The following is a 22,910-nucleotide window of genomic DNA, read 5'->3' as shown; positions in this document are numbered from 1 at the left end:
TATAAAAATAATAATATCATTAGAGTACTAAAATTTAGAGTTAGGACAAATACAAGACAATAAAAAAAGTAAAGAATTACAGATGTCCGGATGTTCTCGGACATCAAGTTACGAAAAGCATGACTTGTGAATAAAGGAATCACTCTTAAACTAATATACTTGTTGCATATTTATATATCCTTTATGGTTATGAATGCATTCTATTTTAAACAAGAAACTCTGTCTGTTGTATGTTAATTGTTTCCTTTAATCCCCTGGCATCTTCGAGTCTGAGTAAGGCCTGAAGAAATTAACTTCTTCTGATAAAAGCCATAAATTCCTCTCCTTTGGAAGATTTAGGTGTTCTTTGAAGTAAGTATCTCACTCCTAAAAAAAAATTCCCCACATACATAGTCTCTATTTTAACATTAGATTAGAACCTAAAACTGTATTTAACACACTACTTAAGTGAATTAACACAGCATAACTTTCTAACATTACACATAAAATATCCATTATAGCCTTTGCGAAAAGCCAATCATAAAATATGTATTTTTCACACCAGCAAGGACAAGGAGGTATTGAAGGAGACTGTTGAAGGAGAGGTAAAGTCTTAAATGCTAAAACTGAAGACAGAGCATCACTAAGTCAAATACAAGATTTGTCCATTTGCTTTTAAACTGATACGAAGCAAGACAAAGTAAATTATTATAACTACTTCAAATCTAGTTGAAAATGTGCTGAGGTGTGCATTAAGACAAAGGTGGAAGTTTACAAGTTACAAATGCTTAAGACACTTCTTGCTAGGGATAGATAGCATTGCATCAGGCAGTTTACTATTCCAACCATTCCTGAAAGATTTGCATCTCAAAAAGATATGGCATATGAATTCTTAAATTAGACCAATAATGACATGCACCCAAAAAAGAAAAACATTCTCTCTTCTCCCTTTCTTTTCTGCTTTCTTGTCATAGAGTGTGAGTAAGGAGAAACTGAAAGAATCCATGAGTGACAGAGCTGATTCCAATCAATCCTCCCCGATGGAGTGATCAAAGGCCAGCTGTAGTGGACCAAACAGGGCTTTCCCCTTGGAAGTGTATTCCATCCTATTGAGATCAGCACAAACACAAGGGATGAAACCGACTTCCCACGGCTGCCATCCAAGCTATGACACTGTAACTCAGTACCACCTGCGCATTTTTTTGCTTGAATCCTTAAAGTAATGATTCTCTCCATCTCCATCCCTTAAAATCCAATTCTGTCAGCTTTTCAGTGTTCAAAAATGAACTAGTTAAGATAGCACTGAGGAAAGAAAGAACAAAATAAACATATTTTATTGTGTAAGTAAGTAGATTTGAGATGGAATTACTAAAAGGTAAATATACATGGACCCCCCCCACACACAGTTCTCTTTTTACAGTTGCACTTAAGGATTGTACTTCAAATATGGTTACACAGATATCTTCCCCCCTCCACATTGACTGCCTCTTAATATTAGAACTAATCTGCCACAAAATTACATGAAATAAAACAGCGAGAAATATACTTGAGAATGACTGTTGTTTACAAAACAGGTAATTTATAGTATACAATTACTGATAAAGTAGAACAAGAGTTCAAAAACTGGACTGCATTACAAAGCACTTCTTCAAACATCAAATTTGGATTATTGCTGTATGGTACTAACTGGTCTCTTATAGACTAATTTACAGACATTCATAAAATAGTGAAAAATGCGTGCTTTAGAAACCTGGGACATTTCATGCCTTTGTGCTAGCAGAACATGGAAATGGAAGTGATTGGCATTTTTCAATGTAGGTTAGTAGCATTTAGAGTTTTTATTCTGGTGTACTAACTGATTCTTTGTATTTTTTCTCTTTTTTTTCAGGTGATTTTTCATCTTCAGGTTTAGTCCATGGAGGGCTGTGAAACTTCTGTAAAGGTAAAAACATGGTGTATAGAATACATATTTACATAAACAGAAATAAAAAAGTCTGTTAAAATTCCATGGCAATGGAATTGTCCCTAGAAAAGGGTCCTGATCTCTAAAAAAGCATAATTAACAACCTTCACAGTGCAAAACCATACAAGTCTGATGCTACATTCAGCTTCATATCACTGCATATTTTATATATATATATACATATATATATATACATACAACCACATATGTATTTAATATTTAATTATTTTGGAAAACTCTCCTTACTCCTGCTTCCAGGGCTATACACATCACACTGTCAATTTAAGTAATTTGACTACTAATTCATTTGACTACCAGCTTTCCAAATATTTCATAGTTTGCAAATTGTTACCAGCCAGAAAACATTTTGAACAGATCAATTGCAATCAGATGCAGTCAAAGTCTGAATTAAGTAGTCTTCTCTTTTGAGACAGAACTTGGTGAAGAATGTGTAAGTATCCTTTAAGTAACTGAATCTCATGAGACCTTTTAGTAAAACCCCAAAAATCACTCTGGAAGAGAATACCTGAAAGCTTGTCTCTGTTTCTGCTGCTTTCTAACGAGATGTTGAATCATTACGATTCCCCAGACATGTCTTGGCAACCTGTCAATAGAAATGTCAGAGATAACTACTTCATATTTTTTCCAAAAATATTCAGTTTTCAAAAAAAAAAAAAACACAAAAAAAAAAAAACCTAAAAAAAACAAAATACCAAAACCAACAACAACAAACCAACCCAATTTGGGTCTTCTTTTAAGCCTCCTTGATGAAATGGAACAAAGTTTTCATAGCTAAACTTATCCCAGACTCCCATCATCCCTGTAACAGTCTTCAACAATACAGTCTTGTGACAGCAAGTTTAACAACTTCATACTTACCCAGCTTTTTTTCCTTTGTGTTTAAATCTCATCACCAATAGTGAAGTTTACTTCTATAAGTGGTCCTAGGGAACAGAAAATTAATTACAAGTGCCTTTTATGGGTGAGGAAACAGTAAAAAACAGTAGAAAATCAGCATTACAGTTAGAACTTCTCTATTACTATTCTCTTGGCTATACTCTAGATCTCTTAGGTATAATAATCCCTGAATATGAATATAAAGTCACTGAATGGAGAAGTCAGGTGACTCTCAAGGCAGAAAATCTTGCTGCATTACTTCCTGTCATTTTATTCAAGAAATAATGTCATATTCTTTGCCAATATGCTTTTTAATATCTGGGAAAGCAGAGTTGCACAGCATAAATAAAATTAATTACAAAGTGGATTTTTGAACTAAGGAGATCTTCAGATATGAAACCAGAGATTTGCTCAACACTGGAAATTCTACTGTACTTAAATCCAAGTCTCTTCAGGAGTAGGATTAAGGATGCCATAAGAAAAGGAGCTGAAAGATTAAATACAGTCAAATATTCATAATACTTGGTCATTGCTCTAAAATGAGTTCACATTGGAATTTCTCTACTTGTTTTGCTATTAAAAGTGACACATTTAAATGGAGTGAAAATGACAAGGTTTTTTTAAAGTTTTAAGTCATCAAGACTCTTTCCAGTGTAACAGTGGGAGGGGTTTAGTCATGTTTAAGCTACTGAAGGCAGCCTCTGAGATGATGCAGATGGATTTGATGTGGGGAACTCTTTCTCATATTTTCCCATTCTAGACAGTAGAAATAAAACTTGGATTAATGTAGGGAATAATCAAGGCAGTATTGATTAAAACAAAGTCTATTGATAAAGCACCTACTCCTTTTATGACAAAAAATCAAACATCAAACAAGCATGTGGTTTATGTCTTAGATAAAGACTAAAAAGTCAGATGACAGAGTAGCAATATTTCATAGTCTTGTAATACTTCAAAACCTTATACGTGTGGTCCTGTCAAAACTTCCATTTAAATTATTTACTCTTAATCTAGATTTTAAAAAAATATTTCAAGCTAAATTATCTTCAGAAAAAAATGAAGATTTAGGTGACCTCTAGGTGTGTGGCTTGAGGACAAAAGATATTATAGGTCCAACAATCAATAGTATTGCAAAATGTGTAATAAAGAGGATAGAAATAATGCTAATTAAATATGATAATTTACATATCCAGAATTTTCTTTGACTGTACCTACTAGAACATGAAATCAGGTGACCTATTTCACCAACATAATTTATAGGAGATAGGAAGCAAAAACTATTAATTGCATTAATAAAGCTAAAGGTCAACTTCTTAAGACATATGCAAAAGAAAAAAAAAAAACAAACCAGGTCTGCTTCAGAGAAAATAAAAGTGAACAATAAAACAATGCTGTATGAGTGAGTAATCTTGCATTCTCTTCATAGGCCAGATAACAAGGGCTATCTTGATAGGAAAAGAGCAATAAAGACTTATGTCTGTATTATTTCACATTTGTTCACTCAGAGATCTTCTCTTTTTAGTAGCACACCATATGGATCACTGTTGGAGAAAGACAGGGACTTTTTCTTAAGGATGTCTTTATGATGTTAAAGCATAACATTCATTATTGACTCCTTGTCACTGTGAAACACTGTGTATCATTACCAAATAAATTACAGCTTGAACAACAACAGTTCAATAGCCAGGACTGTAACCAGCTTCTGTGGATGAGGTGCAAACACACAACAGAGGGCTGGGTTTAACAGAACACAAACTGAATCCCACACACATATGACCTCAGGCATATATATATATAAATACATACATATACATACACTCCCACACCCCCACCTATGTGTATTTATGTGTTTTTATATGTCTATATCTACGTGCATATATAAACACATAAATATGCAAACACACATAACACATATAGCTTTGTGTCCCTCAGCTAAAGATCAGTGGCAGAATATAAACTCAATGAACTAGAATACCTTTCACAACCTTAGGTGACAAAGAAAGCAAAATATTAAACTTCTGTTATTGTTGTTAGTTCCCTCTATGCCAAATAGTGGATTGTTTTGAATGTTTGTGTGTGTGACTCTTTCTGTCTGTCAGATTCCCTCCCATGAGAGGTACACTCATTACAAAAGGACAGAATGAGAGCTTGACATGGCAGAAACTATCAAAAAGCAAAAACTATTTGCTGTGTTGCTTTCCTCAGCTTAGCATGCAGCCCGATTAACAAATTATCTGTGTGTGAAATTATGGCGATAAAATCTGCATATTGATTGTAATGTATACAAAATTTGGGAAGTTATCGTATTCAATTTTCCTAGTAAACAGCACTGCAAAGCTGGAGAGCTTCACAGCTAAATGTATAAATGACAAAGGTGGATAAACGAAGAGTGCATCTTTATTTAAAAAATTTTAACAAGCCAGTCAGAACTCAGCATGTCCATTGGCTGTTAAATCATGCAGCTTTATCTGTGAACAGTTGAACAATGAAAATATAAGTATTTTCTACTGCATCAACTCAGCAAATCAGAACTGGCTTTATGGTCGAAAAAATCATAACAATTTAAGGTCAAATAATCAATTCACAAGTGAACAGGAAATGAAGTTTAAATAAGTGGTATTATAACAGTTTTTGCAGTTAGAAAATAATTCTGCTGCTCCTAAAGAGCATCATCCAGATTTAGCTGACCAGACATTGGAGTTTTAGTGTTCCTGTGCATCACTGCTCCTCTTGGCTTCATAGGGCACAAAAAGCAGATAGGGAGGTTGTTTGTAAAGCACGATGGGGGAGAAAGTACTGGGTTAATTCTGAAGAAAAGAAACCAGATACAGGAGAAAAGAATGGTGTGGTTAGGTCAACTGACAAACTAGTTATCTTGGTTGTCAGGTTAGGTTCACAGTTTACTCAAAGACATGTTTTATCAGATTTGCTCATGAGTTTGTTACAGATCTGTACTGGGAGCTGCTTTAATCACTGTTTAAAAGAAAGATACAGAACAAGAAGTATGTGAAATGTGCATATACCTTCTCCGAAGACACTCTGCAGTTTTTCATACACTTTTCCTGTTTTAGATCAGTGTGCTAAGGGGATGGTTAAACTCAGATGATGTAACTTCTTATGACCTTCCCCTTCCTAGTCCTCATTTGCAGAATCAAATTTACTTTAAGGATTTTATTAACTTGAAATTTCATTATAAAAATGGTTATTTTTTCCTCTTATTACGCCCCTTGGAAAACAATTGGAGAGTGCAATTTGATCAAAGCTCTGAAACTGAAACGGATTTAAGAAAATAAAGCAAAATGCTGTAGTTGCTTAGAAATGTATACGATTTTGGCTCCAATACTGAATATCCTTTGTCGTTGAATGATTAAAGAACTTATAGTGGTTTTTTACTGCAGGAAATCAAGGCACTAAATAAAAAGCACTACCACTTCTATTTCTTCTATAAGGACAAAGCAAAAAATCTAATATGCGAACAAAGAATAATTTTATAAATTCTTCAATGTTTTAGCAATACCAAGTAGGTGGTTAAAAATGATATGTTATATGCATAAGAATTATCTGACATGAAAAGGCAATTAGGTAAATTATGGCGTAAAAGCCAAAATCCCAAAAGCTTTTGGGAAGACAGAAAAAGGAAGGGATACAGGGGAAAAGCTCTGCAGAACTCTGGTTTTGCACAGAGACTTTCAGGAGTCAGACATAGGAAAGCATCTCTGGATAAGGCTAAGAAAAAGTAGTACTGACAAGATGTCTCTAATAAGGTACAAATAATAAAAAGAATGGAAACTTTTACAACAATACTGAAGGTAACTTTTGGTGGGGGGGTGGTTTTGATGAATTTCAGATCCTGTATCACAGGATATTCTGCCTACTTCTGGCTATTACTGGTCCTATGCCAAATTTCATTACAGATAAATATCAGCAGTGCCTAATTTCCAAATTTGCTATTCTGTATCCCATTTGCCAATAACTTTTAATTTTTTGTATTTCAGTATTTGTTCTAATGTAAATGACACTAATTACTCTGAACAGGCATAAACCCCATAAATACAAAACTGCAGAAAGATCACAAATTTAAGATAGAGATGCTTAGCCATACAGACTTAACAATACCAGTTGGAACCAGCAACTAACCATTTTGCTTTATTTTTTGCCTCAGTATCTATAAGGTTGCATGTTCTTCTCTAGTTAGGCTTCACTACCTTAATTCTTTCTAAATAGAAATCACATTTTATTTATCAGAGACACAATAAAAGGACCTTTGTAAAGTTCTGAGAAAGGATTACTGAAATACTAGGTTTCTAAGCAATGCAGTTTTTAGTATATTTTCACTAATTTTTCTTTAAAATGCTACATTACAACCTTAACCATCCAACCTTAATCTTCCTTCATTTGAATGTAAGAAGCTGTAAAAACTTCAGAAAAAATTACACACAGTCAAGTAATGAAAAAAAAAAATGAAAACTCTTCCTAAGTGTTGCATTTTCTCCAAGTGATAGTGTTCACAGGTACAAATGGCAGTTTTGACTTACCAAGGAATTAGGATCCTTTGGGTATAAATTCCTTCCAGGTCTTTCAGAACTTAAAGTGGTATTTCTAATGCCACTATATGTAGGCTAATTGTGGAAAGAAGAAGCTAATAATTTGAATTCCTTGTGTCTTTTATCTCCCTATGTTAATGTGAGATGATGATGATGAAGAAGAAAAGGTTGCTAGACCAATGTCATCACCTGCACTATTTTTATGGCCATTTTAGCCTATGTTAAGATGGACAGTGTGTCTGTCTGCTGATGGACTAAACAGTTAAAAATACAAGCTGTTAGAAGGACAAAAAACAACCACCTAAATAACTAAACCACCATCTCAATAACTAAAACCTTGATTTTATGGAAAGGTGAATCTTTTAGGTGTCTTTGATTGCAGTACTTGATACAGAAATTAAATACTGGTTTGACTTTTGAAATATATTACCAGTTATTTTCTTTTTCTTTCTCTTTTAATGTATCCACTTCTGTATAAAAGAGCTGTTTAAAATTTCTGATACAAGTATTTAGCCTAAATTGTTTCAGTCTCAACTGAAAGTATTCTACTATTTCATCAAGCCTTACACAACTTTTCCAAGTAATAACTAACCTCTAATCACAATCTAAATGGAGTTCACTCCAACTTCAGTTTTACAAGTTTTTCTTCCCCTTCTTTAAATTTCATTAACAACTGAAGTTTTCTTTACCTTTAGGAATTAAGAAATGTGCAACAGCAAAGTTGCCCCTGAAGGGGCTGCCTGCAAAAGATCCGAATGGCAAAGGATGTGTCCCAGAGCCGAGCTACCCATATCTCAAACATATGCTGCCAAGACAGTCCCAAGGGAACCCTAAAACCTGACATCAGGAACGTGGACTGCTGAGTTTTCCTACCCAGGGAAAGGTGGCATGGGTTGTGTTCAGGATCCTGTGGCCAAGAAGGGGCGGCCGCCTGCAGAAGATGCGAATGGTGAAGGATGTGTCCCAGAGCCCAGCTGCCCCCACCTCAAACTTTTGCTGCCCCAACAGTGCCAAGGGAGCCCTACAAAGTGACTTCAGGAACCTGGGCTGCTGAATTGGCTTTCACAAGGTAGATATGCCTCATTCATGGCCAGGGCCCTGCACTCCCCCTGGGCTGTCAGGCTCTGAGTGGCCTTTTGCCTTCCCAGTGTCCAAACAGCTCAGGATTTCTCCCAGAACAAATCTGCCACCCCCAAGTACTATCCCATAATACTCTGCATTTTCAGCAGGCATCCTGTCTGACCCTCATCCTGACACTAAAAATGTACCAAGGAATTCTAAAATAGCCTTAGGAAGGTGTAACAATACTCTAAAAGACACCAGAAAAGTCCTAAAAAGCCTTCAGAAACCCCCTAAACATTCCTAATAGTCCTACAAAACCAAAAAAAAACCTCAAGGAAGCCTGCTCAGCTGCAAGCCCTTCCTGTTGCTCTCCAGCCCACAGCTGTCATCCCTACCTTTGTGCAGCGGGTCCTGGTGTCCTCTGAGGGTTCTGGCGCTGTCCTGGTGCGAGGGTCGCTGCCCTGTCCTGGGGAGGGTCCCGCTGGGGTCTCGCTGTCAGGCTGTGCTGTGCTGCTGCTGTTGGGGGTGAAAAGGGAAAAGGCTGCTTAGGGTGAGGTTAGGACGGGGTGAGGAGTGCTGCACCTGTACCCTAACTTGCAGAATACCCTTAAAATACAAAAAAAATACCCTACTTTAAAAAAAAACCCCAAAACACCCCCAAAAAACCTTTAAAAAAATCCCTAAATATTCCTAAAAGTGCTCTAAAATAGCCCAAACATCCTTAGAAAACACTGATAAAACCCTAAAAACCATAAAACTTCCCTCAAAAAACCTAAAAACACCCTAGTCCTAAGAGTCTTCCTCATGCCCCCAGTAGTCCTAGAAAAAGCCCTAAAAAATTTTAAGTAGTCCTAAAAAAGCCCCAAGAACACCTAAAAAAACCCCCTAAAAATTCTAATTAGTACTAAGAAAGCCCTTAAAATACCTTAAAAAAAACCATTTAAAAGCCCTAAAAAAGCCCTAAAAGTATCCCAAATGTTCCCAGAAAGTTCCTAAAAAGTTCCTGTGAGAAAACCCCTCAAATATCCTTTAAAAAAACTAAAAAAAAAAAAAGCCAAAAAAAGTGCTCAGTCCCCAGCCTCTACCAGTTGCTCTCTAGCCAGCAAACATCACCCCTACCTTTTAATTAGGGTCAGTGCCTGCAGCTGCTGCTGGGGAAAGCTGGTGTTCCAGGGGTGCTGTTTGGGGCGAGCTTAGGGCTGGGTGAGGGCTGCTGCTGTACCCTAAGCCTTCCCAGTACCCTGTGTCCTGTCCTTTGCACCCCTAAACCTCAGTGTCAGCTCTCTACCTGTCAAGTCCCCCCTCTTTGCCCCTCAGCCCACAATGTCTGTGTGTCACCCCAAGCCCCCGACACCGTCCCTTGGCCCCCTAACCTCCCCCGTGCACTCCCCACCTGGGGAGGGGTGGCTTTTAGGGTGAGGTTAAGGGTGGTGGGAGGGCCGGTTCACCTGTCACCCTCAGGCACCCCCCACTTTGTCCCCCAAGGCTTCCCCTGCCCCTCAGCCTCCTTGTGTCCCCCTCCCTTGCCTCACTGCAGCCTCTCAGCGTCTCTGTGCCCCCCTTTTTACCCTACAGACCCCTGCTGCCCCTCAGCCTCCTTGTGTCCCCCTCCATTCCCCCACCGCAGCCTCTCAGCGTCTCTGTGCCCCCCTTTTTACCCCTACAGACCCCTGCTGCCCCTCAGCTGTCCCCTGTTTTATTCCCGTGCTGTCCTGCTGCCAGGGCTGCACCCCCACAAGTTCAGGCTCCCCTGTGGGGCTGCAGGGAGCCCCAGGCGGGCGGTGGGGGGAGCGAGGGATGGGGCAGGGGCAGGATGGGGAGGGGTGAAGGGTGGAGAGAGCGGGGCAGGGTGGGCTGGAAGAACAGAGAGGGGCGAGGTGGGAGACAGGGACAGAGAAGAACAGGGGTGAGAGAAGGAGGGGGCAGCCCAGATCTCCCTGACCAAAGCTGCAGCAAAATACAATTCTGGTTGCCGGGGCAATGCCAAAAACCTGCTGCAAACTGACATCAGAAACCTGGGCTGGTGAGTTTTCTTACCCAAGAAAAGGGTGGGTGTTTATGCTCAGGGCCCTGAGGGGCAGGCTGACTGCAAAAAAACAAACAGCAAAGGATGTGTCCCTAAAAAAATCCACCAGAAAAATACCCATGTTCCCAAAAATAAAACTAATAAAAAACAAAACCAAAATACATCAAACTAAAAAAAACCAAACAAAAACAACCCAAAACCCCAGAAACTTATATTAAGTAAAACAAAATAATTATTCCAAAGTCAATAAACCCATAATACCTCAAACCATCAAAACACAAATACCACCTAGAAATAAACACGTCACCAAAAGACAAATGTAACCATAAAATCAAATAAGCCAAATGAATAAAACCCCTATAATATAATAAACAAGAATGCAATCATCAATACTAAAAAACCTCAGTAATTAACTACAGGACACTACCTCAAGCCCACCAAAAGAAACACTACACACTTCCTTGAGTAAAAGCCTCCACATCCGAATTAAAAATCTACCCTCTACTTCATGCTACGACCCATAAAAGCCATTGGAAACGTTTAAAAATACATCCTTTAAAAACATAAGAACCGAGCAAAAAGAAATCCAACAACAACAACACTCAACCCAAAACAAAACAAAGAGAGAAAGAAATAGAGAGCTAGAAAGACAAAAAAGTTAAAGTTGGACAGAAAAGGAAAAAGGGTTAGAGACAAAGAAAATGATAGCAAGTGTTAGAAAGACAAAGGCTGACAACGGCGGGAAAAAAGAAGAAAACACAGTGAAACCTAGATTGAAAGAGACAGACAAAGAGACATGGGGAAATACATGTAGAGGAATGGAAGAAAATAGACAGGGTGAGAAGGAAATAGGGTTAGAGAAACATAGAGATGTGTTAGAAATGGAAACAAAGGAAAACACAGCCAGAGAAAGAGAACGAGTTAGACATGGAAGGATAAAGTGAGGAATAGACTAAAGAGGAAACTAAGAGGCAAAGGGAGAAATAGGGTGAAAATGATACGACTCAACCACACCAAAGAAAGACAGGAGACAAATGGTGGGCAGGGCAGAGGGTAAGAGGTATCATTATTAGGGCTGATTAATCTTTATTCCTTTAATTTAAACTTCAGCAATACACAGGGAAACAATGTATACAAATGTAAGTACAGAGACAAATACAACAAACAACACATCATACCTAGGCACACAAGTACAAGTCCAATTTACATACAGCAAAATACATCAAAAGACAGGAACAACTGCAAATACAGAACAATATAATGTGCTACAAGCCAAATACTTATTGACACAATATAACCGTGTCTCCATTTCAGAAAAGTCCACAACGCTTTTGTTGTTATGACGCACTCGGAACAAAAACGGCGCAGAACGCTCCGCTGACGTGCACACCCCCTTCGCGTTCCGCACCAACTCACATCCACGGCAATGCGTTCTGATGCCGGAGTCATCGTCACTCCTCGGGAACGTGGCTCCCGGGAGACTCCCAAAAAATCCTCCTGCCTGGCGAAAACCCCACTTTTACATACAGTAAAAGCACAAACAATATAAGCTGACATAGGTAGGCACAACATAAGTGCATACGACTTAAGCTGACAGAGATACAAGATAAGTGAGGACTTGATATAATTCTCCAGAAGACTAATTTTTGAGCCCTATATCCTTTGAGAAGGCAGATGCTACGGAACTACTGTGGTCAGGTGATGAGGGGCTAATAAGCTCCGTACGGAAGTCCAAGAGAAGGGCTACCAAAACTGAGAATGAAGATGGATGAGAACATCTCGTGTACATCTTCCGGTCCCAAAAAGTAAATGTGTAAAGATGCCAGAATAATTGATATCCGGGAAGGTACATGAGCAAAATATGGCCAATACAGCACATAATGATGCTGCTAAAGCATGGAGATGTAACAAAGGCCTATGACACAGACAATGTGGACACAGACAGACAACGCGAACACGGACAGAAGTGGAAACTGCCTGGCAATTTCACCTTATGGACCCAAGATTCCTAGCCCAAGATGAGCCATGGGCTGATGATGCCAAAGAAAAGAAAGCCCTAGGGCAATAGCACTTGATGATGACATGCAACTCCTTTCAAGATGTTAGTGCCAAAGCACTTAAGAGGAAGCCTAAGAAGCTCAGTAGGCCTAGAGAAGGAAGAAATGACTACAGGGTGACTGTAGCTATAGCTCCAGACATGAAGGCAGGCTCCTATGGTGAAAAGATCCACGACAACGTCAAGAGTCAAAGAAGGCCGCCGATACGAACGTCACGAGAACGCGGAGAGGGATCGGAACTGCCCTGCCCGGCAAAGACTCTGGGGGGGCTGAGGAGAAACCCTCTCCCTTTGCTCCCGAGGGGCCCGTCCCACTATGGGCCTATTCTCCAAGCTAACATCAAATAGCCTCCTGTGATAGTAAAGGTTTTCCCCCCAGCTCCCACCTACTGGCCCCAGCACTTAGCTTTTGCAAGACAACCGGATGGAATCCAATGTCAGTTGGATGTGGACGGCGAGACGTTCTGTACATCCGCTTCGGTGCTGCCGTTTCCAAACTTCAGCTACGCTCCTCCTGAGGGTGCCTAAGACAAAACAGAAAATGCAACTAGTGCCCACGAAAAGAGGAATCCCCGAAACTCCGACACACCGCTGCCCCAGCTCACCTGAAGTCTCAATTTGACTCCACAGGCTGCCTGGAGGATACCTGAAAAACAAAAAGTACACACTTAGCATGCTGCTGCATAAGGGTCACCTGTGAGTCACCGTGCCAAAATGCCAACTCACCCGCTCGCCTCTGTTCCTTCACACAGCTAGGGCACCGACAGCACCTGCAAAAAAAACAAAGCAAAAAAACCCACACTGAGATACTGTGAAAACAACATCCCCCTGACCTGAAAAGCACACCCAGCCAGACATTACGCTTGCACCCACCTGGCCTTGGACATCCGGACCAGAGACATCTTGAAAGAAGACTGCCTAAAAGAAAACAAAGTAACCTAGAGTGGATGCTTAGAATTGCACCAGAAATTGAGATCTGAGCCAGAATAACTCCTTCTGTCCACTGCTCACCTGGCACACAGGGCCTTGACTGCTGCTATCTGCCTGGACCTCCCAAAAATAAAGGCAAAGAACACTGCTGTAACACAGTCACAATTTAGGCTTCCCCTACAAAAGCAAACAATGACTGACCTACTCATGGCAACACCCTCCCCCAGGACTGGGGCTCTCTGCCACTGATTTGGACTGTCTGCATCTGAAAGGAAGTTAGGACTAGTGTCAAATGGCTGCAGGACAACTTAGCATCACCAAACATGTTATGTCAATCAACGGACACAATCTAGAGCCCAACTACACCCTGCAATACAAATTTCAAGACCCCAGGACTTGTGCTATTACAGGCTATGCACCAGGGCAGAGAAACTGTGGGACAAATGTGTACAGACACCCGTGACACAGGACAGGACAAAGAAGGGGACACGACAGGAAAAGAGGGCTTTCAACGAGAAGAATGTCTGCAAGGACCGAGAGACCCAAACACCACAGAATATACCAGACACGAGTGATAAGACACACAGGGCAGAGTAGTTCCAGTGCGTATCTCAGCACTGTGATCAAAACAGACACTTTCCCTTTAGGAGGCCTATGGGGACGCGTCTTGGACATCCCCATCTCCAAAACTGACTCAAAAACCCCTCCTGGGGAGTCCCAACCTGGCACCTCTCTTCCATCCCCTCTGTGGATTGTAGCCCTCCACTTATCTTGCACATATCAGGGGATGAAAATCCCCATCAGGTGCAGAAGGAAGCCACTGCTCCCATCTCCAGGCCGTGGCCCTGACTTATCTTTTGGATGACTGGTGATGTGAATCCACGTTGGACCTGAATTGAGTCTGGCTCAGAGGAGATAGCCTGTTAGCCTCTTAGTCTGCTAAAATAAAGAACAGGAAAATCAACGGGTGAGTTTAGTGTTATGTGGGCCAAATCTCAGCAAGTCAGCTACTTATCCTCTGCCGAGTGTGCCTGGGTGCTCAAGTCTCCAGCCTCATCCTGAGTCCAAGGTATGGCTGTTTGTCACGATCCGCTTATAGCGGGGTGTCGTGATGGTTCGTTAGCCGATCCCAAAGTGCAAAAGACAATCAGCAGTTTAATCACAACAAATGCACCTTTATTAAGGGCCAAAACAATAAATGCGATAGTGGGTTCAGAAAAGAAATAAAAAGGATAGAGAGAGAGAGAGAAGGGGGGATGGGAATAGCTACCAACACAGGCGGAGTCCTCACTGGTCCGGACGATGTGGATCCGTCTTGTTGTGTTGGGGAGAGTCTCCAAAGTTCTACTTATCCCAGGGGTCCAGTTATAGTCCACAGAGGGAAAGGGGGGGAGCAGGCAGAACAATGAGAGTCTATTGAAATTGCTGTGGGGGAACAAGTGTATTTACAGAACATCATCTAGGCTGAACAAACACAATAAGGGATAAGTCCATTGAAGTTACTGGAGAAGAACAGGTCAGGTCATTCTCTCCCTTCGCCCACTGTTTGTGGTAGGAGTCTCAGTCTCAGTCCTTGGGGAGAGGGTTCATGATCTCCATCTGTCATGGTGGTAGTGAGGCAGATGAGGGGTCTTCAGTGAGAGACCACCAGAGTCACCCCAACAGTTCATTTGGCTTAAAGGTGGAGAGTGAAGCAGGAATTGCAGTAGGCCGCTCTGTGCTGGGTCCACGCTGGGTCTTCGCCAAGTCCTTGCCAACTCCTTGCCAAGTTCTTGCCGGTCCTCGTTGGGAACAGCATGTAATGGTACAGCGGCTACACCTGCACTGTTGCCTTCTCCAAGCCGGAACTGCAGAGGGGGAAGGGAAATCCTGCTCGTGGCAATCGGCAGGCAAATGAGTGAGGGTCTTCAGACGGCCTCTTACACCACCCCGTGACTGACGATTGCCCTCGAGAGATGTTCAGCAGTGTTGTTGTGAAGTCTTCAGGACTCGTCTAGTGTTGGCAGCATATCCCAGAGAAGGGAAAAAGGAAAAGGAGAGGAAAAGAGAACAGGGAAAATACTAAAACAATAATTAGTATAAATTGAAACAACATTAAGCAATATAATCAATATTAATTAATAAACAATTTTCTAATAAACCAATATAAAAATTCAAATCAGGTTTTCTAAGTGACTAAAACAAATCATCTTCTAATTTTATAATTGCTTTGTGTCTATAGTCTTGGGGGTGTCTACAGTATAAAGCACATTGGCCAGGTGGTGTGCATTAATTATAGCTGTCAATTTTGTTAATCGTTTTATCATTCTCCAATTTATGACAAACAAGATTGCTGATAAAGCAAAACCAATCAAAACTAAAATCAAAAGGACAACAATGGGATGACACAATTTGTTCAGGATACCTGTAGCAGTAGGTGACCACCCAAAAAGTGTATCCCACCACCTGTGTTCAGCATCACTTTTCACCCTTTCTATGACCCGATGTATTTCTTGTGCATCATGATGAACAGTTACCAATGTTTTCTGTCCGTTCTCCTTGATTTTTCCTAAGATTTCAATTAAATCCTGGTGAAGCAACAATTGCCTCACCAGAGTAAGATTCATTCCAATGGGGGTAGGCAATAGCTTATGAATCAGCGTGTAATTGGACTCTAAAAGTTGATATGAAGTAACTGGAGTTTCAAACGAAAAATCACATCCAGAAATTTTAGTGAAATTACAAGCACAAAAATTTGAATGATTTTTAGTATCTACTACTGTGTCTTCTACATACACTGTATTACAAGCAGTTCTAAAGCATGCACATCCATTTCCTATATATACAAGGAATGTTTTAGAAGTTTTGTTAGGATGGATTTCAAAGTGACAGATATTTTGTTCTGTGTCTAAACAGATATCTTGAGCTATAATTGCATTGCCTTCACAGATGAACCCTTGTTGTTCTCGGACAATACAGGATTCTAAATTAACAGTTTGCCATTTACCATCAATTTGTCGGGCCCATTCTCTATGCTCGGAAGGATAGAGAGTGGCTCCATCATGATTTAATCCTAATGCAATAATGGGGAATATTGAATGCACCGAGGCATTGCGTATGGTTAACACAAAAGCTGTGGCTAAGTTTGTGGTGGGATCATAAGTAAAGTTCACCAAATTCCACCAGGATTGGAAATCTTTTACTATTTAGAATTCCCAATCCTGTTCCCACAACACCAGTTATGTCTCTTGGCATCCGTGTTTCAGAAGGGTTCCACTGTCGCAACCAGGTCGTCCAACCGTGGAAAGAAGTTTGCAAGAAAGGTGAACAAGCTGGCTGAATTTCAGAGACATTGCTTTGCATTAGCAATTTAACTTGTTTAAGAGACCATGCCGGATTGAACAATATCTGTTGTTGGCCAGTTTCCCTAATTATATATGGTCCAACTTTAGAAATTTTCGGGGTAAGCATAACTGGTGGTTGGGTTTGAGTGGTGGTGGTGGTATGAATAAATTTAAAAGAAAGTCCTTCAGTATTTTTGAACCAAAGACAAACTACTTCTGCAGTTTGTGTTAATGTTGAATTGTGCCAACAATCCTGTACGCTTTGGTGCGTACAAACCTTTTTGTGCTTAAAGAGATCTTTTCACTTTTTCTGCATGCTACCACAATTATTTCAGGCCACAAACACTCAGCTGATTTCTGGCTCTGGGGTTGTGGTAGGATGCAGGAAAGTATTACCAGTTTTATCATGGATTAGGTGGTCTTCATGTCCCTTGGAGTTCTTCTGTAAAAGTAAACACAACAGACTCCTGCCAGCGAGAAGCAGAAAAGGTTAGAATGATGGAATTATCCAGCATGTATTTATCCAATGTTCTTTCCCTAGAGCACCAGAGGCTTTCCATGCACATTCATTCCAAGGGGGTTTTAGCACAAGGGGTACCAGCCCTGTAGTAAGGGATGTCCACCAGAACAGGTTGGCCAGGGTAATGTGCTGGATTATCAGGATCATTTGGTGCACAGCATAGGAGTCAGTGTAGATAGAGACAAGAGAGGTGTTCTGTACCTTACGTTGAAAAGCACTCCAAACAGCTATCAGCTCCCCAACCCGAGCACTGCTTTCTCCCTCAGTATTAATTAGTTCAGTGAACCAAGAACTTGCCGATTGTTTGGGGGGAAAAGGAGGGGCCATTTTGATTACAGAGGCAGGTGCGTCCTGGCTGCTATCCAAGCTCTCAGTTTCTTGTATTGCCAAATTTTTCACAACTCCATCTGTTATTGAGAAGAAGTGACAGTAATGTTCAGTCTGAGCATACCACTTTCTTACCGAGGCCCTCTGGGCCACCCCGTCAGGAGGGAGGGTCCCAGTAGTGACTGTCTTAATATCATTGAAAGGGCTTCTCAATACAATTGGTAGTTGTAGTGCAAGTCTTTCCACTTCAATGAGAGCCAGGCTGACCACAAACAATCCCTTCTCCCAGGTAGCGTACCTTTTCTCAGCGTCTCTGAAACCACAGGAATCTCTGCTCAGATTTTGAGGAAAAGGCTGAGAAAGAGATGACTCACTGCCTGGATTTTGAGAGAGAAACTGGGAGAATGTTAATTTTGGGTCACAGCCTGAGTTCTGAGAGGAAAGCTGTGATATGGTTAGTTTTTGTCCACTGCCCCTGTTTTGCAGGAGGGACAGTGAGAAAGTTGTTTCCTTACCCGTGTTCGGGAGAGGAAGGAGAGGCTGAGGGAGAGTTGGTTCGCTGCCCATGTTATGAGGAAGAGTGGGTGCACTAGGGTGTGTACTGGGTTGAACTGATGGATTTGATTTTCGATAGCACCAATTAGTTATTATTTTCTGTAATTTATCAAGGGGCAGACCATCCATCACTTCTCTGGGGACCCCCTTTTGGACTCCCAGTGACCACCAATGCTGGCGGCTAGGGTTCTGTTTTCCCTTTTCTGGATTTTTACTGTAAGGAGTCCCAATAGACCGAATCCCTTTTGTTTTCTCTGATTTTTCTGGTTTCTCTTCCGGGGTTTTTACAGGTCCATATTTTCTACAATAATTGATCAAATCCTCTGCAACTTCACCCCATGTCCAAATTTTATGATTACTGCCAGGTGAACTGGCTTGTGAATTTACAGCTTGGAATGGAGAGCAGGATGGAGTAAAGGTAGGACCAGTAGATCCAGTGCGATTAGTGGGGTTACCAAGAAATCTGTCTAGTTTTTCTGTAGGGCTTAATGTCATGATAGTTTTCTGTAAGGCTATGGCAGTAGGTTTGAGTGTTTCTGGAAGCCCACGAATTAAAGGAGTCATTAGTTCAGGCTTCACAGGTAATTGCATTGGGGATTCAAAGCCAGGAATTAATTTCTTTTCATGAATCATTTTCAAACAGGCGGCTTTGTGTACACTTTCTAGGAGTTGGTCGGGGGTGCTAATTATAGCTATAGGATCTCCCCTTTCCAAGGGGTTCGTTCCCCCGGCCCAAAAAGCCGCGTGCTGTGTCAGGGACCATGAGTCACGTTTATCTCCTGTTGTTAAGAAGACACCATGTCCCCAGTACCCACTGGCTTCTTGTTCAGTTAGTTTAATTTGATCGCCACCAGTGAGGGACACCCGGAAAACATATTCTGTTTCTGATTCATATGGGAGGCGTCCATATTCTTTTTTAAGCTTAGCCAATTCAGTGGCGGTGTATGGTATGTGTTTGGTTGTGATGTGGGGGTCAAGATCATCATCACTGAGATAGTTATATTCTGTTTTAATTAAAGGTCTTAAGTGAGAGCAGCAATGTTCCCCACAATTATTTACTGCCTCAAGTTCTTTGTGAGGATAAATTTGGTTAATGTGAGGAGTTTCCTTTCCCTCAGGATTTATAGAGGAATCAGCATTAGATGATTTGTTAACGTGTTCCTCTTTTAAGGCAGCTCTTAATGCATAGTTCTCATTTCTCAATGAATGTTTTTCATTCCTTTCTTCATGTAATTGTTTTTGTAAAATTTCAACCAAATTTTGAAGGGAGTCTATTATTGTTTCTTGCTCACCTCTTCGCTGGAAGCGAGTTTCTACAGCTGCCGTAAGACAAGCTCCCAAAACTGAGCATAAGATAGATTTATTTCTGCCCAGTTTGAATTTTGTACCATGTTGTAAAGAACATATTCTATCAACCACATTATCCAAATTAAACCAATTACTTTGTGCCCATTCTTCTCCTCCCGGAGAAGGTTTGGCATTGTATTTAGCTAGTAAAGCATAAAATTCAACTTTACCCTTATCGTTACAGTTATCACTCATTTTGTGAAGGGACCAAAACCACAGCAGGGAGGTACAAACTTAAGTTACTCAAAGCACACAGACTTCGCTGTGTCGCCCTTCACTTCCCTGGGTGGGTGAAGAGACAAAATCTGCCTGGGAGGCTCTGCTTAGTTTCTTCAAGTTGTCTCTTCCTTCCCAGACAGTCCAAACACACACATAAAACAACAGTGTAAGTTACTCAAAGCACACAGACTTCGCTGTGTCGCCCTTCACTTCCCTGGGTGGGTGAAGAGACAAAATCTGCCTGGGAGGCTCTGCTTAGTTTCTTCAAGTTGTCTCTTCCTTCCCAGACAGTCCAAACACACACATAAAACAACAGTGTAAGTTACTCAAAGCACACAGACTTCGCTGTGTCGCCCTTCACTTCCCTGGGTGGGTGAAGAGACAAAATCTGCCTGGGAGGCTCTGCTTAGTTTCTTCAAGTTGTCTCTTCCTTCCCAGACAGTCCAAACACACACATAATCACAACAGTGTCCCGCCTTTTGCACTAAGAGATCTTTTGCAATTTCTGAAGACAGTGTGGGTGCTTTTTCACCTAGGCAATGTGCAGTCTGTGGGAAATCTGAATCTTACCCCTTGCTTTCCAGACCATGCTCAGTCTTTTGTACTGGCAGGCTAGGTGCGGCTGGCAAGAAACGTCCTTCCCCTGTTACAGACTACACAGAACCTGCACCCTTCTGCCTAGACAGAAATCCTGTCCGTGACACCAATTTTAATGTCACGATCCGCTTATAGCGGGGTGTCGTGATGGTTCGTTAGCCGATCCCAAAGTGCAAAAGACAATCAGCAGTTTAATCACAACAAATGCACCTTTATTAAGGGCCAAAACAATAAATGCGATAGTGGGTTCAGAAAAGAAATAAAAAGGATAGAGAGAGAGAGAGAAGGGGGGATGGGAATAGCTACCAACACAGGCGGAGTCCTCACTGGTCCGGACGATGTGGATCCGTCTTGTTGTGTTGGGGAGAGTCTCCAAAGTTCTACTTATCCCAGGGGTCCAGTTATAGTCCACAGAGGGAAAGGGGGGGAGCAGGCAGAACAATGAGAGTCTATTGAAATTGCTGTGGGGGAACAAGTGTATTTACAGAACATCATCTAGGCTGAACAAACACAATAAGGGATAAGTCCATTGAAGTTACTGGAGAAGAACAGGTCAGGTCATTCTCTCCCTTCGCCCACTGTTTGTGGTAGGAGTCTCAGTCTCAGTCCTTGGGGAGAGGGTTCATGATCTCCATCTGTCATGGTGGTAGTGAGGCAGATGAGGGGTCTTCAGTGAGAGACCACCAGAGTCACCCCAACAGTTCATTTGGCTTAAAGGTGGAGAGTGAAGCAGGAATTGCAGTAGGCCGCTCTGTGCTGGGTCCACGCTGGGTCTTCGCCAAGTCCTTGCCAACTCCTTGCCAAGTTCTTGCCGGTCCTCGTTGGGAACAGCATGTAATGGTACAGCGGCTACACCTGCACTGTTGCCTTCTCCAAGCCGGAACTGCAGAGGGGGAAGGGAAATCCTGCTCGTGGCAATCGGCAGGCAAATGAGTGAGGGTCTTCAGACGGCCTCTTACACTGTTATGATGAGTGGCACCTGGGTTAGAGAGGCAAAGCTACGTGGCATTTCTGTGAGTTCAGTGGATGAGCTTGTGTGCTGTATGACACATGGATGCCTCTGCTATGCTTGTGAAAAGCCTTGCAAATACACACCATTTCTCACCCTACTGCCTGCAAACCCCCACCATGATAACTCCTAACTCTGTACCCTGCTCACTCTCCCTCTCCTAGTCACAATCCTCAACTCACCTGAAGCCACCATCTCACACATCATCTTTGACACAGTGCAGATCCCTTTTGCATCATGATGAATCTGCTGGAAAAATGTTGTGCTCAACACAACCTGAAATTACAGGAAGTTGCACTCCTCTTAAAAAAAAAAAAGAAAAAATCAGAAATTACAAAAGCACCTTACCAGCCCTGAATACTCAACCCCAAACTACGAATTTAAATACTCCATGTTCAACGTTGTTTTCTTCACAGTATCTTCAAAGCCTCTGTTGCATTAGAAGCCCAAAAGCAGCTGCAGAGAACAAGCTGAGATAAGCTAAAAGAGCCTCTTCACCAGAATGAGAGGAGAGCTCTGACCCCAGCTGATGCCACAGAGGGAATGAAGCCCCTTGGCAAAGGCTGGGGTTAATATACCCCCAATTGGGCCTGCCTCTCGTTCCCCTGGCACCCAGGAAAAGGGAAGGGGCAAACCCCACTGAGTAGAAAAGCCCTCAGAGCAGCTGCGGCTGTTTGGCTCCTCTGGCTTGAATTCAAGGGGAATAAAGGGCTGGATATAGAAGAAAACTCTGCAGGGAAATGACAGCTCTTTCTTTTTTCTACAACTGCTTGGAGCCGAAGGGCAAAAAAAACTGGTAAGAAATAAAACTTTGGTTTTAGGCAGCATATCTAGATAAGCTGGGTGATTTGCTGTTAACTTATATAATTATTCCTCAGTGACTACTAAGTAGTACTCAACATGAGACTAAGGGTGGACAAAAATACACATGAACAGTCTAAGTCTCCTTGGGGCTACTAATTAGGACTAACTACATTATAAATAAAAATAAGAAAAATAATAGGCTCCTGGGCAGCATAAAGGTTAAGTATGTGCTAGGCTTGCCTTTCTCTGAGGTACTTAGTCCTAGGGCACAGAAAGAAGTGCCCTGAAAGGTGGTTTTAAATGCTGAAAAAGCATTTTAGAAGAGCCTCCTTCAAGTGAATCCCTTAAAGTGAGGAAATGGGGAAGTTACCTCCACTGAAATGGATACTGTGGCAAATAAATGGCTTCTGCCCTTTAATTTAATCCCCTAGAATATTGGGAAAAGAGAGGCTTTCCTCACTTTAAATCTCTCCAGTGATGAAGACAGAGGAATTTTCCCCTCAATACAAACCCCTAAGAAAGAGAGATAGCTGGGCTTCCCCCTCAATTTAAGCCTTAGGACAACAAAAAGGGTTACTCTTAACTCAAACCCATAAACAACATTGTCAAGGTTTCCCCTCTCTATTTAAACTGGAAAAAAATGGAATATGGGGATTCCCTGTCAATTAGCATCCCTAACAGCATAGAAAAGGCAGGGACTCTTTCAAATTAGTCCATTAAAATTGCAGGGGAAGCGTGTTTCCTCATTATTT

The 22,910-nt window shown here is 41.4% G+C and overlaps 2 protein-coding genes and 1 long non-coding RNA gene across 10 annotated transcripts in view; 1 reads left to right on the top strand and 2 right to left on the bottom strand.

Annotated features, from left to right (window-relative positions):
- LOC144246298 (uncharacterized) overlaps positions 1 to 22,910 on the top strand; it is a 48,901-nt gene that overhangs the window by 6,469 nt on the left and 19,522 nt on the right. For 2 of the 7 annotated variants that reach the window (XR_013339968.2, XM_085569654.1), the window contains exon 6: positions 954 to 5,351. The exons of 3 other annotated variants lie outside the window; for them this stretch is intronic. The gene's annotated coding sequence lies outside the window, so the exon portion shown is untranslated. Of the gene's footprint in view, positions 1 to 953; positions 5,352 to 8,078; positions 8,872 to 22,910 lie in introns of those variants that run through there. 2 more of the 7 variants (XR_014952185.1, XR_014952184.1) reach the window with 2 other exon arrangements.
- LOC146763361 (uncharacterized) lies at positions 1,151 to 11,790 on the bottom strand. 2 transcript variants are annotated; one of them, XR_014952191.1, is made up of 6 exons: positions 10,483 to 11,790; positions 8,841 to 8,961; positions 2,822 to 2,886; positions 2,469 to 2,546; positions 1,836 to 1,913; positions 1,151 to 1,281 (listed from the first exon to the last, which is right to left on the bottom strand). It is a non-coding gene; the product is annotated as an uncharacterized LOC146763361 (long non-coding RNA). The 2 variants fall into 2 exon arrangements; XR_014952190.1 differs by lacking the exon at positions 1,151 to 1,281 and having other exon boundaries at positions 1,292 to 1,913.
- LOC144246588 (uncharacterized) lies at positions 16,334 to 20,341 on the bottom strand. Its single transcript, XM_085569653.1, has one exon. It carries the CDS (start codon positions 19,722 to 19,724, stop codon positions 17,271 to 17,273), a length of 2,454 nt encoding a protein of 817 aa, XP_085425779.1. The 5' UTR covers positions 19,725 to 20,341; the 3' UTR covers positions 16,334 to 17,270.

This window comes from Lonchura striata, chromosome 1A (genome assembly GCF_050655825.1).
Source record: "Lonchura striata isolate lonStrDom1 chromosome 1A, ASM5065582v1, whole genome shotgun sequence".
In the NCBI taxonomy this organism is placed as follows: Eukaryota; Metazoa; Chordata; class Aves; order Passeriformes; family Estrildidae; genus Lonchura; species Lonchura striata.
The sequence above is the reverse complement of the archived record's forward strand: the minus strand, read 5'-3'. Positions and strand labels throughout refer to the sequence as shown.